This window comes from Gracilinanus agilis, chromosome 2 (genome assembly GCF_016433145.1).
Source record: "Gracilinanus agilis isolate LMUSP501 chromosome 2, AgileGrace, whole genome shotgun sequence".
Taxonomy (NCBI): Eukaryota; Metazoa; Chordata; class Mammalia; order Didelphimorphia; family Didelphidae; genus Gracilinanus; species Gracilinanus agilis.
The window spans coordinates 116,307,963-116,326,926 of record NC_058131.1 but is presented as its reverse complement, the minus strand read 5'-3'; the positions used below and the strand labels follow the sequence as shown (position 1 = coordinate 116,326,926).

The 18,964-nt window shown below is 32.9% G+C and overlaps 1 protein-coding gene across 1 annotated transcript in view; it reads left to right on the top strand.

Moving 5' to 3' along the window:
• LOC123233354 (WD repeat containing planar cell polarity effector) overlaps positions 1-11,746 on the top strand; it is a 159,173-nt gene extending 147,427 nt beyond the window's left edge. The window contains exons 13-14 of the mRNA XM_044659480.1: positions 6,966-7,068; positions 11,676-11,746. Coding sequence (XP_044515415.1) covers positions 6,966-7,068; positions 11,676-11,746 — 174 coding nt within the window. The remainder of the gene's footprint in view (positions 1-6,965; positions 7,069-11,675) is intronic.
• Positions 11,747-18,964: the final 7,218 nt, after the last annotated feature.

Genomic DNA, 18,964 nt, shown 5'->3' with positions numbered 1-18,964 from the left:
ACATAGTACAAGTTGATTTTTTCTTTATTCACATTCCTATTAATATATGAATTACTATAGATAGCAAAAATTTAGGACTTCATTTGAATTCAGAATCCACCTTAAGCTACTCTTTTTTAATTTTCTTTTTCTCTACATCTGTAAGTCTTACCTCTATTAACTATGTTACTGAAGAACATCAATAGATTTGAAATAAAATCTACACAGCTCTTAAATGAGATTAACATCAGATTGTAATGTGTGTGACTAAGTTTAAGAATGTAAAAGTTTAGTCCTAAGGTGCTATATTTTCTAAGGAGAGAAGCAGTTGTGCAATGATAGGTAGAACTTCAAGGTAATATGCCATTTTGTCTTAGACTAGTATTTTAAAAAAATTAATTCTTTTTAAATAATCAATTCTAATAATTTGCTAATTGTAAGTATTTCTAGTCAGGGTTCTATGCTCTTGAAAATGCAGGTAATACCTCCATTTACTCCATCTGAATAAAATGTTAAATGTGGCACCAAGCTCTACTCCCTGAAAATGCCATATCCTTGGTACACTGAATGGATCACCCCCTCTGGATTTATGTTGGATGGCAGGAGGGTGGGTCTGCCTCTTGGACAACTCTCCTTCTGGCAGCCTCAGGTTACTTAACCACTGGCATAATGCCTATTGGAAGGCCATCTGTGCTTTCTGATAGTGCTGTAGAAAGGCCTACTGCTGCTGTTGTTCAGCCATCTGTGCCTTCCCCTGGCATGATTTGAGTAGGGTGGCTTACATCTGCCGCTCCTAGGTACTTGATTGCTGAGCAAGGAAGTACAGAACTATTTCCTTAGCTCTTTTTTATTAAAAGGAGTTTTGTATTATTCATCTTAAGGAAATAGACTAACCACTTCAGATTTTTATAATGTGATTTTCAAACATCAGAAGAATATTATTCTCTGTGTTTTAATTCTTCAAAACATATAGAAAAATGGTATCCTTATATAATAACTCTCAGATTCTTAAATCTTCCCAAATATTGCTTATCAGATCTAGCTAGTAGCTTCTCCTCTACACTTGGCCTTCTCTTAAACAGAATGAAATTCAAACATTTTTGATTTCTACATCAGATATAAAGGTATAATTTAAATCTTTCTGATTCCCAATCAATTTTAGTTGTATTTCCTCTGAGTACAATCAATACAATCTCTGTTCCCTACTGTATCATATCTGTGTCCTATGGCAACACAGTTCAGTTCTGTATGACAGTGTCTGTCCATTAAATTAATATGCACCAAAATCTAAATGAACAAAAATCCTAACATAATCTATTTAATTCAAATATCTAACAATTACATTATATTATATTCTTTGCATTAAGCATCATGATATTCTTTTCATGGAGGCAGATAGAAATAAAGAATATTTATGAAACAAAGCAAATTATTCATACTATTTGACATTTAATTGATGGCACAGAAATGTATGAAAATATCTAAAACTCCAGGTAAATAAAATAATGATAGTGTAAAATTTTAATTCAAATCACACATATTTCATAATTTTTTTAAAACTGACTTACATTTTCCTAACTGTTTTACCACAAATGTGGGTTCTGCTTACTGTATATTACAGTTCAAATTAATATAACATTTTAATGAGTTTGTGTACATTAAAGTTCTATAGTAAGGTATTGTTTAAAATAAAACTTCAAATTTGTCATATTAAATAGCAATGAAAATGCATAAAAATTTTAACCTATGAAAGCATAACCATTGATCCATTGATATCACCAATATATCTGTTTCCAAAAGAGATCACAAAATAGGGGAAAGGCTTTTTTGTGGTAGCAAAGAATTGGACATTGAGGGGATGTCCATCAATTGGGGAGTGACTGAACAAATTGTGGTAGATGGTCATAATGGGATACTATTATACTATAATAAATCATTTCAAAAAAAGCTGGAAAGACCTACACAAACTGATACAAAGTGAAATAAGCAGAACCAGTAGAATATTGTACATAGTAACGGTGATATTGCATGATGATCCACTGTGAAAGATTAAGCTACTCAGTAATACCATAATCCAGTACAATTCTGAAGTACTTATGACAAAGAATGCTACCAACCTCCAGAGTAGTAACAGTTGGCTTCCAAGTGCAGATCAAAGCATACTATTTTTCATATTGGTTTATTTATGTTTTTATTTGGGGATTTTGATTTGTATGAGTATTCTCTTATAACAATGACCAATTTGAAAGTATATGCTTCATGATAATACATATATAACCAAGATCAAATTGCTAGCCATTTCCAAGAAGGGGAAGGGAGGGAAACAAATTGGATCTTATGGTTTTGGAAAATGTATGTTGAAAATTGTTAGTATATGTAATTGGGAAAATAAAATACATTTTAAAAATAGGCTGAGAAAGCAAAAAAATTAATAAAAACAATTATAGACAATATAAAATTTTGAGAGGCTAACTACCAAGACATATTAAAGGATCATATGAATATTTACAAAACATTTTTCACATAAAGACAGATCCAAACAATTAGAGAAATGCTAATTGCTCATGGGTAGGCTGAACCAGTATAATAAAAATGATAACTCTTCCTTTTAGTTTATTATTTAGTGTCATACCAATCAAACTACCAACAAATTCTTTTATAAAGCTAGAAAAAATGATAAAATTTATCCGGAGGAGCAAAGTATCAAGAATATCAAGGGAATCAATGAAAAAAATTAAGGAAGGCAACCTAGCAGTTCCAGATTTCCAATTTTATTACAAAGTGTTATTCATCAGAATAACCTGGTGTGCACTAAGAAATAGAATGGTGGATCAATGGAAAAAAATTAGGTACATACTGAAGAGTAGTCAATGACCATAATCATCTTGTGTTTGAAAAACCAAAGATCCAAATTTTGGTTGTAAGAAGCCATTTGGTAAAAATTGCTGGGAAAACTCAAAAGCAATTTGGCAGAAAGTAGACATAGAACAACATCTCACAATATACCAAGATATGATCAAAATAAATAAATTATTTAGACATAATGAATACCATCTTAAGTGAACTAGTGAGTGAACAGAAAAATGTACCCATCAGATCTATGGGTATGGAAAGAGTTTATGACCAAACAAGAGATAAAGAAGATAAAATAGGTAATTTTGATTAAATGAAGTTAAAAATTTAAACAAACAAAAATAATGTAGTCAAAATTAACAGGAAAAGAATAAACAGGAGAGGGAAACTTACAATGAATTTCTCTGATAAAGACCTAATTTCTCAAATATATATTGAACTGAGCCAAATTTTATAAAAATAGGAGCCATTCCCCAATTAGCAAATAATTAAAGGATATTAAACAGCAGTTTTCAGAAAAAAGCAAAACTATCAATAGTCATATGAAAAAATGATCCAAATCATTGACCAACAGAATCATTGGCAGAAAGGGGAAATGAAAAACTCTGGAGGGGATGTAGAAAAATAAGGGCACTAATACACTTGTAGTGAAATTGTCCAACCATTCTGGAGAAAAATTAGTGTTACCCCCCAAAGAGCTATAATATAGTGCATATTCTTTGATCCAGCAAACCACTTACTGGATCTATATCTTAAAGAGATTTTTAAAGGGAAAAGAGTCTATCTGTACAAAAATATTGATAACAGCTCTTTTTGTGGTGGCAAAGAAATGGACATTAAGGAGATGCCTACCAACTGAAAAATGACTAAAAAACTTGTGGTATATGAGCATGATGGAATACTATTAAGCCATAAAAAGTGACAAGCAGCATGGTTTCAGAAAATCCTGGGAAAACTTATATGAACTCACACAAATGAAGTGAGCAGAACCTGAACACTGTACACAGTAATAGCAATATTGTAAGGATGATCAAAACTGTTAATTAGTGACTCTGATCAAGACAATTACAAAGTACTAATGATAAAATAGGCTCTTCAACTTACAGAGACAACTGATTATCTCTGAATGATGATTGAAGCATACTTAATTCTTTTCTTTATTTTAATCCAGTATTAAATTTACACATCAGTTTTCCAAAGTTATTCATGTTGTTTCCCTCTCCTCTTCCTTCCCCCTTCATGGAATTGACAAGCAATTCCTCTGAGTTATACATGATTATTATTCAAAAGCTATTTCCATATTATTCATTTTTGTAAGAAAGTAATCTTATAAAACCAAAACCTCAAATCATATACCCAAACAAGTGATAAATCATGTGTTTTTGAAGAATACTTTTTAAGTTGTATTCTTATTTCTTTTATCTGTTTCCTTTTGTAGCACAGCTAATATGGAAAAATATTTTGCATAACTTCACAACTATAATTGATATCTATAGCAAGTGAAGAAAGCAGGGAGAAAAAAATTTGGAACTCACAATTTCAAAAAAAAACTGTTAAAAACTTTTCATATATAACTGGGGAATATTTAATGAAATCAAATATATTAGAAAAAAAGATAAACAAAAAAATTGAATCATGTAGGGGACAGGACCTCATTACTTGGGAAGGAGTGATTCCAACCATACAGTAATGTTTCCATTTGACATCATTGTTTTCATGAATTGATATTTACAAGAACAAGACAATAAATTTATATTTATAAGTAATAAATGGGGAAATGGGAAGAAATTAACAAAAGCAATGATACAGAGATGAGATGGAATAGGAAGGTCAAACCTATTTGTCATACTTGTGAGGGACACAAAGAGCAAAAATAAAGAAAAAATGTAGCAGAAAATAAAATTCAGAATGAACTGGAAGAGAAAAGAAATAAAGAGAACAAAGGAAAACTTTTTAGAGGAAGATGTAGCATGATCCAGGACAACACCAAGGAACTTATGAGAAAGAATGCTATATACATCCAGAGAAAGAACAGTGAGAGAAGAAACACAGAAAAAAATGTAATCAATCACATGGTTTGATGGTGATATGATTGGGATTTGGGCATTAAAAAATCACTCTATTGTAAATATGAATAATATGGAAATAGGTTTTGAACAATGATATATGTATAACCCAGTGGAATTCCCTCCAGGAGGGAAGAAGGAAGGGAAAGAACATGAATCATATAACCATGGGAAAAATATTCTAAATAAATAGATAAATTTAAAAGACCTAGCAAAAGAAAATTATTTAAAACAAGGTATAGGAGGGGAGGAATAGTGATAAAAATGAAGGAATTGGAAATCACAGGGAAGATGGAGAACAGTGCATAGGGAAAGGAGCAGTCAAAAAATTAAATTCACTAGATATTATATAGTTCATGAATTAGAAGTTAAATATTTGTACTTGATGGCAAAATCAACAGTATGATCAATCATCTCTTTGTAGCTAAGGTGGAAAGGAGAGAAGACATGGAAACTGAATATATCAGAAATTGAGAAGTAAAGGTATTTGAAGGAGCATCAATATGAATGCTGAAATCTCATAAAAGGACAAGAGTTGGAAGAAAAAGATTGTCACCCAGGTACTAAACTCATTGAGGAAGAAAGGAAAACATCCTGAAGGGTTGATAGATGGCATCTGCCAGGATATATACTGGTGATAATTTTGAATAGCCTGAACCTGAAAGGAAGAGAGTTGTTAGAGAGGAGGTGGAAAGGTGTAGTACTGAAATGACAATGGAGAGCATTCCAACTCTCCTACCATAAACAGTGAATTAGAAGATATGAATAGAAGTGCTACCAGGACCAGAAATGGATGCATGAGGGAGTCAGGTCTCAGAGAATGCCAGTAGGTGAAAGGAATTAGAAAGGGAAAGGTTTATGATGAAAGGCAATGTGTTAATTATGAGGCAGATATTCCAGACAGCACAGTGAAAGGGGTCGATAGATTTAGGGTAGGTCATAGTTGAATAGAAATAAAGGAGTGGACAAATGGGATGAGAAATGGGATTTATACTCTGGCACCTAGAGTTTCAAAATCATGGATAGGGAGAGAGCATCAATGTGTGGGAGTATGCTAAACTTTAGAAATAAATCCAGGTAGAGGATCAGTGTTTGGGAAAAGTCTATTGAGAGAGACTGGTGATTAGCCAGCTTTACTTTCTATTTTATATATTTACATAATATATTCTATTATATCTCTAGCCTATTTTCACATCCTTTTAAGTTCTATTAATAGATTTCCAAAATAAGTATGTTATTTGATTGGCACTAAATCCAGTAGAATGCAATTTCCAACAATCAAAGCTTTTCAACAGGGGAACAGAATGCCTATTAGGGAATGGAGTCCCTGACACTGGAAAAATGCAAGTTAGAGACTGGCTGACCACATGGCAGAGATTTTGTAAATTGGATGTATATAACCACAAAAAAAATCCTTCCAATTTTTATATTTTTGTTATTCGATATGATGTACTATTATATTTTTAAAATCATTTTCATATGATGATGACAAGAATTCCCTAAAGAAACTGATACATTTGAGGGTTTCATTTTTTTTAAACCCTTATCTTCTGTTTTAAAATCAATACCAATAGCAGGTCCAAGGCAGAAAAGTGATAAGGGCTAGGCAGCTGAGGTTAAGTGATTTGTCCAGGCTCACATAGGTAAGAAGTACCTGAAGCCAGATTTGATCCCAGGCCACCCTGATTCCAGACCTGAAACACTATCCACTGAGCCACCTATATACCCTGAGGATTTGATTTCTTGATAAAGCTGTGTGTTTGTGAGGGGGTATGTGTATGTGTGAAAATACTTAACTAAAATGTATTTCCTTCCCACTATCAAGAAGTCTGAAATAAATTATTAAGATATCTACTTTTTCTTTAATATATTTGATGGCTATTGTTGAAAGAGACAAAATATTTCCCTGCACTAAAAAAGAAAACTGAGAAAAATTAAAATATAACAACAAAGTCAATTCTTTCTGTTCTTTAGTCTAAACAAGTTTTTTTTCCTTTCCAAATCTCTTTCATTATCTACTCAATATTCATTTTAAATTAAACTTTTTATTTTGCTCTATTCCCAAAGGACATCCATTACTTTGCAATAGATAAGGGTGAATTGGCGCTAGCAGAAGTGGCAAAGAAACGAGCTAACGACATTGATGCAGAATCAATAACTACTGGAGTCGGTAAGAATTAATACTGTTAAAAAAGCCTTTTTTGTTTTAATCAATACTTGCTTTGTATCATTATTATACCCTGCTGCTAGGGCATTTGGCTAATTTGAATTGGTTTCTTGGAAAAGAGAAAGCATCTTTATTTAGGTAAAGAATTAAGCTTCTATCACTAGTATAACCTTGATACAAAGGTTGGAATGGTGCTAATTAGTAAACAAGAATTGTTGCAGTCAAAGACGAGAAAACAAAAAATCAGTTTTATTAGTAGGATTTGGTAGGGACTGAAATTAACATCAATGGTGTTTCAAGTTTATGAGCAAATCTTCATTCCAAAGTTGATGAAGGTAAGATCCATTGATTGCACATGACAGTGTTCACATTCAGACAGATTTCTGCCTGGATTAGGTCCAGAGTTTCCTTATCAACCCCAGAAAAGGTGATATGCTCAGAGTGGAGCAGTATGGAGGATATTACAAAGAGGATCAGTTGCATTGGCTACATATGTTTTCTTCATTTGTGCTTCTGTATCATTGTAGTTTGTGCCAATTCCTCCCAGGGCCCTATGTGTATCTACGGAATATGCATCCCTGGTTTATGGGGAATAATTTGTAGCTACTGTTCTTTCTGTGACATCTTAGGAAATGTCATTGCCTAGAACTAATTTTATTTATTAAATTACTGTAAAGAGAAAGATCACCGGGGCAGCATCATGAGATATAATTTTAGGACCTCAGAGTAGCAGCTAATGTCCAATTTGACATTTTTATTACAAAATAAAATCATAAAACAAAAAAAGTTTTAGCTAAATGACTCAAAGGGGTTTCTTTTTCAAGATACAAATAAATGGGTTGTTTTCATCAAAGGCAAAAATGTGATTCCATGAGAGAACCTGGTCATCTCACATCATGGTACTCATTATGAAATTACACAAACATACCAATATGAAGTAATTATAGCACATGTACCTACAACTTTAAGAGAAGATAAATGGGAGAAACTCTGTGAAGAAATTAATTAGACTCTCCAAACTACATCAGTATATATTTTGGCAAATCTATATTACCAAATATAAAAATATAGCTCAAGATCAATCAATAAAACATGCCATATTTTTATGAAATACTCAGATGCTTTATACTTGTCTATATATTAAGAATCTTTTTTAAAAGAATGTAATAAAGCATTGAATGTGACACTCACTTAATAACCTCATCAAAAAAATAAAAATGACTATTTTAATGGACAAAGAAGAGGAAAATTTCTCTGTATTAAATTATTAATCTTATTTACACATTTTATAGCTTGTTTTTTAACGTACATTTGACTATAGAGACTACTTTTTTAATGATCCATTGAGTTTTAAAATCAAATAAGTCACTAAACAAGGAGATGTTCACTCACCTAAGGTTTTCAACCTTTAAATTCTATTGATAGTAAACTTCTTGGGACTCACAGATCTGTGTGCTAATTATATTGAGCTTCAGAATACTACAGAGCCTTCCCCTCAGTGAAATCCATAGTCACTGAAAAGATATAAGCTGAGGAAAAACAAAGTAGATGAAAAATGCTGTATTATGATTTGCAATTGCAAGGTCAAGAATTTTGAGTAGTGTGTGAGAATGTGTGTGTTGGGATAAGTAGCATAGTAGAATGGGATAGAAGGCCAACCCTAGAGTCAAGAAGACTTCATTTAGAATTTTGCCTCCAACGCCTACAAACTCTGATGATGGTCGAGTCCCTTAATGTTTCAAAGTTGGAAATTTATTACTGATCTTCACGGATTGAAGGTGTTTCTTATCCAATAGTTTCTTACACCAATGACATCATTTATCAAATATTTATTAAACACACACATATATATGTAGATCAGTGATTCCCAAAGTAGGCGCCACCGCCCCCTGGTGGGTGCTGCAGCGATCCAGGAGGGCAGTGATGGCCACAGGTGCATTTATCTTTCCTATTAATTGCTATTAAAATTTTAAAAATTAATTTCCAGGGGGCAAAGTAATATTTTTTTCTGGAAAGGGGGCAGTAGGCCAAAAAAGTTTGGGAACCACTGATGTAGATTATTTCATATATATATGTAGATTATTTCATATATATATATATACATAGATAGAAAGATAGATAGATAGATAGATAGATAGATAGATAGATAGATAGATAGATAGATAGGTAGATAGATAGGTAGATAGATCCCATCCACGTTGAGACTTTCTCCATCATGGTTCCACCATATCACAGGTCAGCATAGGAAATTAAATGGGAATTTTGGGGAGTTTTGCAAAAGCTACAGATTACACAAGGGGCCAGCAAATGAAACAGCAAAAGTTTAGAAACTCAGAAATGTACAAAATATATGTATTATTTTATGTGATATCAACATATTTTATCTTTTGATACCATAAATATACACAATTTCTTTTTTTCACTTTTATCTTCCATCTAAGAATCAATACTATGTATTGGTTCTAAGGCAGAAGAATGATAAGGGCTATGCAATGGGAATTAAGTCACTTGCCTGGGGTCATAATTTCTTTCTTAAAGTTAAAATAAGCAAAAAGTTAACATTTTCAAAAAGATCATGAAAGCCAAAAAATTTTATGCAGATTTTCCAGATGGAGGACTGCACCTCTAACTCTGACAGTGTAGAAAGGATACCTGTACTTTGTTCTTTTTTTCCATTAACATATTTGTGGTAACCAAAGGTAAAGATTCTTGGGCCGTTTCTAATTATTGATAGTCTTGAAGAAAGAGAAGTTTTCAGAATTTGTATATAAAATTAGACCAGACCCTAGGAATTCTGATATAATTCTAGAATGACTCTGAGTATGATAAATCTCAAAGTATGTAAAGTGCGTCAAGGTCCTTCCAAGTTTACCAAGTTAATTAGGACAACTGAATACACTACTCAAAGTTTTATGTGTTGAAGGGGTACCAAGCCTCCAAAAGTGAGGCATACCTTTGCACATTCTGGGGTATTTGCAAAACTCCCTGTTCTCTTGGATATTCAGAGTAATTAACTGTTATTCTCCCCTAAGCTCCACTCTATTCAAGTATACTGTTGATATTTTTGTGTTCTTTTAGGAATTATGTCTGTGTCATCCAGTCATATCATATGAGTGTCTTTAGACAATCCTCCCCTTGTTAGAATGATCTTTAGCTTTACTTCTACCTTTTCTTCTTTAATGGAGGTATCTAGTAATCAAGGAGAGGAGAATTAAATATCTAAAACCACAATGAATGGTAAATGTCATTTGACTTCCAAATCTAACTCTCTCTGAACTGGGGACACCCCTAGGACTCATCCTGAAGGGTTCATTGTTTCCAGAGATATCCTCTATATACCCCAGCTCCCATCCCAACAAAGATCCTCAGTTCTATAGATACTTCATTTGCAGGGAAACTCTAGGACAGGTCTGGAAGTCTTGTAAAGCCAGAGACCCTGCCTTCCTCCTAGTCCAGGTTCTAGGACCATCCCAGGGTGAGAGAGTGGTGTTAAGATATGGCAAGAAACAAAAGCGAAAGAGATTTAAAGGGAATAAAAAGAGGAATAAAATAGTGGAGAAGGATGTATTCTTGAAGGTCTGTGCTATGTTGCACTTCCCGAAATTAAATGGGGCTGAATAGGATTAGATTCCATTGGGCCACTGACCATTTGCTTCACCCTCAACCCCCCCAAAATAACAGCTCCATTCAGAAGGGATTACAAGTAGGGACCACCAAACCAAATCAAACAAGTTTCTATAAAAGGAATTTAAAATATCTCAAATGTAAATATATACCTGGGGTTTTCAAAGGATGGAGAGGGGAAGGGTGGGAATTCACACATTTTTTTTTAAATCTTTCTTGAACTCCCACATATGATTACCAGGGGACCCAACAGATGGTGTTCAACAATTCAGCACCAGAGGGTACTCTGTTGTTTGTCCAAGCTTTGGGCTTCTCTCCATCATTCAGGGTACCTGACTTTGCCCCTTTACAGACAGAATCAATATTCTTGTTAGGCTAAGGGTTATATTAATCAAACTTCACAGCTCAGGTCGCCATTCCGCTCTCTCCTCCCAATCATTCCTTGTCTGTTGTTTCTCCTCTAAAGGAGACAAGTTGTGAAAACAAGTTGTGTTTCTCTTAATAAGAAAGATGGAAAGAAATCAAAGTAGGTTGACCAAAAGACCTGAGTTCAAATCCAGCCTCAGATATGTACTAGCTTTGCGACCCACTGAAGCTTCTGTCTTCTTCAATTTCCTCATCTGTAAAATTGGGATAATAATAGTACGTATCTCCCAGGATTGTTGTGAGGATCAAATGAGATATTTGTAAAATTATTAACACACTGTCTGACACATAGTAGGAACTTAAAAATGTTCATTCCATTTTTCCCTTCCCCAAGAAATGCAGCAAATGCATTCCTAGCCTCAATCCTTTCAGTTCCTTGTACCAACCCTCAAAACTTTAGTTAAGGTAAAGTCTCAAAAATATAATTCTCAGTTGTGCTGAGCAAAAAGCAAACAGGTCTTTTCACCAAAGGTTTTTTCCACTTACAAGTCTTTCAAGGTAGATAAATTTCTGTGGATGCAATGTAGCAACTGAGAGTACTCTTTTGATTTCTCTTGAAGATGACATGGATTTGGCTAGCAACATGTTAGGTGTTGGTTGCCATCTGAATTATTATGGTTCTACTCCATAACCTCTTTTTCTCTTAATTTCAGGGTTCTGAATTTAATTTTAAGTCCTCCTTTTCATATTACTTATTACTTAGTGGTTTCCCCTATGAAATATAATCTTCCTGTCTATTACTGTCTCACAAAGAGAAGGAGGTGACATAGGTTGCTATGGGTAGGATACCATTTCTATTTCTTCTCCTGCCACATTCAGATTCAGTCCATTTTTAAATATCCCACCATGGCTGCTTCTATAGATTGTTTAGCAGATGATGGTCCCTTTGTCTATGTTCACCAACAAGGCTCTGAGGGGAGTAGCATAAGTAATAAATTTTGAATATCCCTCTAATGGAGAGCAGAAATGCTGGATAATTTCAAGGTAAGTAGTCCAGATCCACTTGAATTTGACTTTAAAACATGTTTTAGTACTTTTTGAGTATGGATGTATCTAATGTTCGAGGAATTCACTTAAAATAAAATAATAAAGCCATACTATAAATACTTGTCATGATAGGAATTTGAGGTTAAACAATTTATTCACATCATCGGAACACTCATCTAATTTAGACAAAGTTCTCTCTACCAACTCTCCTTGAATATGCAGTCATTATAATAATTTTCTTGTTTGGGGGCTTTCTTAGAACTTTCTTAACTGTTCAATAGCCTACCTTTCTTGACTATACTCTTCAGTCCTTCTGGACAATTAAGAGTTATTTACTATTGCTAAGATGAAAAGGCAAATGGCGTTATGACAAGCAGCTAGGAGTTCAATAACATTCTGGAAACGAGATGAAGAGAGGGACTAACTCCTTCCTCCCCAGGAATCCTTTTACCCTCTAGTTTAAGATCTAGCTGGAGATGAAAACTTTCACATGTATTTGGTTATTATTGCTAAAAATATAATTATTATTCATAGTGGGGAAAGAAGACTTTTTCATCTAGGAGAAAATAATGAAAATGTACTGACTCCAGTGTAATCTGTAAAAAGAGTAAGGTCATTGGTTAGGGTTAAACTTTAGGGGTTCAATTTTGCTAATCTCATGTTTAATTTAATTAGGATTTCAAATTTGGTATTTATTTGGAGATTTTTAATTTGTTCTTTTTTCTAGCTTTTTTAATTGCATAACCAATTCATTGAAATTAGCAAATTTGAGAGTAAGAAAACCATTGAATTAATCAATAATATTGAGTTTGTTTTATGAAAAAACAATAAAGTAGATAAATAAGTAGTTATTATTATTTTTAAAAGAGAAGAAAACCAAATCATTAGCATCAGAAATGTTAAGGGTGAATTTATCTTTAGTGAATATGAAATTAAAGCAATCATTGAGAGTTAACTTTGCTCAATTATATGCCAATAAATTTGACAATATATCATGCCTAGACTAACAGAGGAAAAAATAGAATAGCTAAATAAACCCATTTTAGAAAAATAAATTGAACAAGCCATAACTGAATTTCCTAAGAAAAAAGCATCAGAACCATATGGATTTACAAGTGAACTCTACCAAATATTAAGGATCATCTAATTCCACTATTAAATAAATTATTTAGAATAATTGGTAAAAAAGGAGTCTTTCCTTTTATGAAATTAATATGGGGCTGATATAAGGAGAGAAAAAAACAGAAAAAGAAAATTATGGACCAATTTCTTTCATCCTGAATAAAATATTAGCCAAGAGTCTACAGCAATTACAAAAACTATACGTTATGACCAAACAGGATTTATACCAGATATGCAGAGATGGTTTAATAGGGGGAATACTATTAACCTAATTGGTTACATCAACAACAAAAGTAACAAAAATCATATGATGTATCAATATGCAGAAAAAGCTTTCCCAAAATACAATATTCTTTCCTATTAAAAAACTGGAAAGTATAGATATAAATGTATTCTTCCTTAGAACGATAAGAAGCATACATCTAAAACTATCAGCAAACATTTGTAACAGGAATAAGAAGCCTTCTCTATAAAATTAGGAGTGAAATAAGGATGCCCATTATCACCAGTATTATTTAATATTGTATCAGAAATGCTGGCAATAGCAATGAGGAGAAAAAGAAATTGAAGGAATCAGAATGGGCAAAGAAGTAATAAAACAATCTCTTTTGTTTGCAATATCATGTTAAACATGGAGATTTCTAGTGATTCAGTTAAAAATTAGTTGAAACTCTTAATGATTTTAGCAAAGAAACAGAATGTAAAATAAACCCACATATGACATTTTTATAGACAGTTGTGTGGATAGAGATCTCATAGCTCAAATATATCGAGAACTTTGTCAAATTTATAAGAATGTGAGCCATCCCCCAACTGATAGATGGTCAAAAGACATGGACAAATTTTTGTACAAACAAAAACAATGCAACCAAAACCAGAAGGGAAACAACAAACTGGGAAAAAATCTTTATAACAAAAAACTCTGACAGAGGTCTAATTATTCAAATATACAAGGAGCTAAATCAATTGTATAAAAAAAAAAAATCAAGCCATTCCCCAATTGACAAATGGGCAAGGGACATGAATAGTCAATTTTCAGATAAAGAAATCAAAACTATCAATAAACACATGAGAAAGTCTTCTAAATCTCTAATAATTAGAGAAATGCACATCAAAACAACTCTGAGGTACCACCTCATACCTAGCAGATTGGCTAAAATGATAGCAGGGGAGAGTAATGAATGTTGGAGGGGATGTGACAAAATTGGGACATTAATGTATTGCTAATGGAGTTGTGAACTGATCCAACCATTCTGGATGACAATATGGAACTATGCCCAAAGAGCTCTAAAAGACTGCCTGCCCTTTGATCCAGCCATACCACTGCTGGGTTTGTATCCCAAAGAGAACATAGATAAAAAGACTTGTTCAAAAAGATTTTTAGCCGCGCTTTTCATGGTGGCAAAAAACTGGAAAATGAGGGTATGCCCTTCAATTGGGGAATGGCTGAACAAATTGTGGTATATGCTGGTGATGGAATACTATTCTGCTCAAAGGAATAATAAACTGGAGGAATTCCATGCGAACTGGAAAGACCTCCAGGAATTGATGCAGAGTAAAAAGGAGCAGAGTCAAAAGAACATTGTACACAGAGACTGATACACTGTGGTAAAATCGAACGTAATGGACTTCTGTACTAGCAGCAATGCAATGACCCAGGACAATTCTGAGGGATTTATGGAAAAGAATGCTACCCACATTCAGAGGAAGAACTACAGGAGTAAAAACACAGAAGGAAAACAACCGCTTGAACACATGGGTTGATGCAGACATGATTGGGGATGTAGACTAGAAACAACCACACCAATGCAACTATCAATAATATGTAAATAAGTCTTGATTGATGACACATGTTAAAACCAGTGTAAATATGTGTTGTATATGGGGGGGGGTGAAGGGGGAGTGAAGGGAAAGTAAAAACATGAATCATGTAACCATGGAAAAATTTTCTAAAATAATAAAAATTTAAATCTAAAAAAAAAAAGACATGGACAGACAGTTTTGGGATACAGAAAGCTTTATATAGACATATAAAAAAAAAAGCTCTAAATCATTATTGATTAGAGAAATGCAAATCAAAGCAACTCTAAGAGATCAACTCACACGTTCCAGGTTGGCTAAAATGATCAAAGAGCAAAATGACAAATGTTGGAGGGAATGTGGGAAAACGGGGACACTAATACACTGTTGTTGGAACTATGAACTGATATAGCCATTTTGGAGAGCAAATTGAGTTTGCTTTTCAAAGAGTTACAAAATTGTGCATATACTTCAACCCAGCAATACCATTATTAGATCTGATTCCTAAGATGATCAGCAGAAAAGGAAAAGATCTTATATGTTCTAAAATATGTATAGCACCTCTCTTGTGGTAGGAAAGAAATGGAAATTGAGGGGATACTCATCAGTTGGGGAATAGCCAAACAGATTGTGACATATGATTGTGATGGAATACTGGTATGAAATAAGAAATGATGAACAGGTTAATTAAAAACATGAAAAGACCTGCATGAAATTATTAGGTGTAACATGATCAGAATCAAGAGACATTATATATAGCAGTAAAAATATTGTTTGAAAACTAACTTATATATGTGCACATCCAGAGCAAAAACTAATAAATAGAATAGAAATAAGGAAGACTTATATATGTATATATTTGGGGGAGTGGCGGGGGTCAAATGATGCCTGCTCCAGTGTAGGTTGGAAAGTGTGGGAGAGAGATATCTGTGAATTCTAATGTAACAATCAAACTAAAAAGAAAAATGAATAAATAAAAGAAATATAGGAGTTCAGGAATTATCTAACTATCTCCAAGAGACTTGGAGAATTAGGGCAAGTAACACTTGATTTTTGACCTTGCATAAATAAGACTAAAAGCTTAAATATTGCAACTTTTTTTCCTTTTCTTTGTATTCCAGAAACATCTAGAAAGAGTAATGACTTAGCATCTCTTTGTGAGCATCAATCTAGGAATAGAGCTTAATTTGTGGGATTATAGATTCTCAGAGTTGGAAAGGATCTCAGAAGTCATCTGGTTCAACTTGTACTTTGAGATTCTCCTCTATGACATCCCCAACAAATAGTCATCCAGCCTTTACTTGAATAATTCTAGTGAGAGATTAAAATTACTACCTCCTGAAGTAGTCCACTCCAATTTTAATGATTTTCATTACATTGAATTTAAATGTCTCTTTGTAATTTCTACTCATTCCTCCTATTTTAACTCTCAGCGCCAAAATAACAGGCATAATCTCTCTTTCATATAACAAGCCTCTAAGAATTGAAGGACAGTTTTTGGACTATTTTACCTCACTCCAGGTCTTCCCCTCTTGTGTAAAGCCAAGTGAGCATTTTTACAGATGTTTGAAATATAGACCCCAAACAGAGTTACCTACTTTCCATGTTCTTTTCACATTTCTGATTTATCTGCTGAGTCTTACAGTTTAGCTTAAATGCAAGATCCTCTTGCATTGCTCATTACAGTTTAATTTGAGCAATTCTGAAGTCTCATATCAAATGAGCATTTAACTTAAATGAATTAAATTATATGAATTTTAGAGAAAAAGAACAATTTAAATCATTTGGACAATTCTATCTTTTTCCAAGCCCATGAGCATCTTTCCAGAGTGAGCAAAAGATGAAAGAAATTATTTTGGCTCCTAACTCTCCCAGAAAATCTTACTATGTGCCCAACCCCAATGTGAGAGAGGTCATAGAGGCAGAATTATCAAGTTTTGGCAATTGATTGGATATGTGAGTTGAAGAAGATAGAGAGATTACAAACTTGGGAGACTTAAAAGATGGTGGAGCTTTTACAGACAAAAAGCTCCACCATCTTTTAAGGAGGTTTAAGAGGGGAAAGTTTAGGGGAAATGACAATGTGTTCAATTTTGGATGAATCTTTCTGTGATGTTCTTTGCTGACATCCTTTATTTCTGTTCTTTGGAATTCTTCATTGGTTATGGATTGCAATCTCTCTATACCCACTCCATACTGTTATCCTCTGTGTGATATTCATCTTCAGTTCTTCAAAGGCAGTGGTAATTCTAGGTCTTGCTGCTATTCAAACTATAGGTAAAAATATTTGGATCAAAAAGATGAACCTTTGCTGCTATGGGAAAGGTGCCTTCTTTGCAAATTCCCTAAAGCAATGCAGCCTGCCCTTCTACTTTTCACTCTCTATTATTCAACTAAATTGTCTGTATCAGATATATATGTGTGTGTGTATATATATATATATATATATATAATAAGCCTAACTCTACAGTGTGGGCCATTTAGATGCATAGAGAAATCTTGTCAATGGGCATTTTTCATCCATTTGATCTTTTATGTGTGGATGAACAGACCAAACTTAGTTGAATGAATACATATCTCTCTCAGAAAATCCAGTAGTATTTTGGAATTTGATAAATCAACTATGACTTCTGCAAACAGCATCTGAATGACTATCATTTACAAGGAATTCCTCTTCAATGCTAATTCTATTCTGCTTCTCTGACAGTGGTAATTCTTTAGGAACATATCCTGTTTTATGACTCTCATGATGTTTTTTATTATAAGGTCATTGAACAGGGTTATATCTGTTGTTATACCTCTTAAGGAATCCAGAATGATCTTGATATAATGGATGGAAGATACCTTGTTGTAAAAGACCCTTTAAGGTAGTATTTCATTCAATCAAGTCAAATTATTTTTTGTAATCAACAAATAATAATCATAATGTGGCTTTATATCTTCCAAATTTTTCAGTAAATTGGAGATAGTAAAAATGACCATTGTTGAATATTACCTTCAAAAGCCTGCTTGTTCCTTAATAATTCACTAAGATTAAATTTTTTGAGTATAAAAATATTGAGCTTTATTAATTCAAACACATTTTATTAAAATATGAATGCATTTATACTAAAATAGTTTACATTGTAAAGTAATAAGTATGTTTTCAAAAGGTGCAAGTTTGCACCAAATATGTCTTCATGTTTATTCTTCATGTTGTAAACACTGGGCATAAGCACACATGTGCCTGCACACACACATATGCACATATACATACCAATCACAGATATAGAACTAGTTGGATTTGATTTGCTTTCATTTAAGGCTTCCATAAGATGCCCTAGTGCCCCTAATATTATGACAATTAAAGAAAAAATTATTTTAAAAAAATAAAGGAGCAGCATTACTTGCAAACTATCAATCTGCTCTTAGTTTTAAATGTATTTATTGTAATAAGTCCTTTTTAAAAATCTTGCTCATATTGATTTTTTTTATACTTAAGCAGTACAAAGAGTGAATCCCAAAATGTGGTCACAATATTCTAATTCTCACTACTTAAAGTTATAATTAAATGTAAAGTATAGTAATAGGTTTCAACCCAATGGAAATTTTGCAATGAAAAAAATTTTAAATGAGTTTCATGTGTCTGTTAATGTAATATAAAAGTAAAGAATTAGGAAATATATTTCTAATTTAAACTTATTTAAAAATAATAGTTATAGAAAAAATTTAATTAAAAAATTACTGAATATTATACCTAAAGGTAAACCTATACAGATGTTAAAACAAAAAGTTGTAATTGTAGTTTAAAATATTTTATCAGAGTATATTGATTCTCTTTCTTTAAATCTTCATATATAAACTGGTAGGTACAGAGAACTTTAACCACAACTTAGTGAATTTGCATGCTCTCATTCTCACACAATGAACCAAGTATACTTAGGTGACCTGGGGCATTATC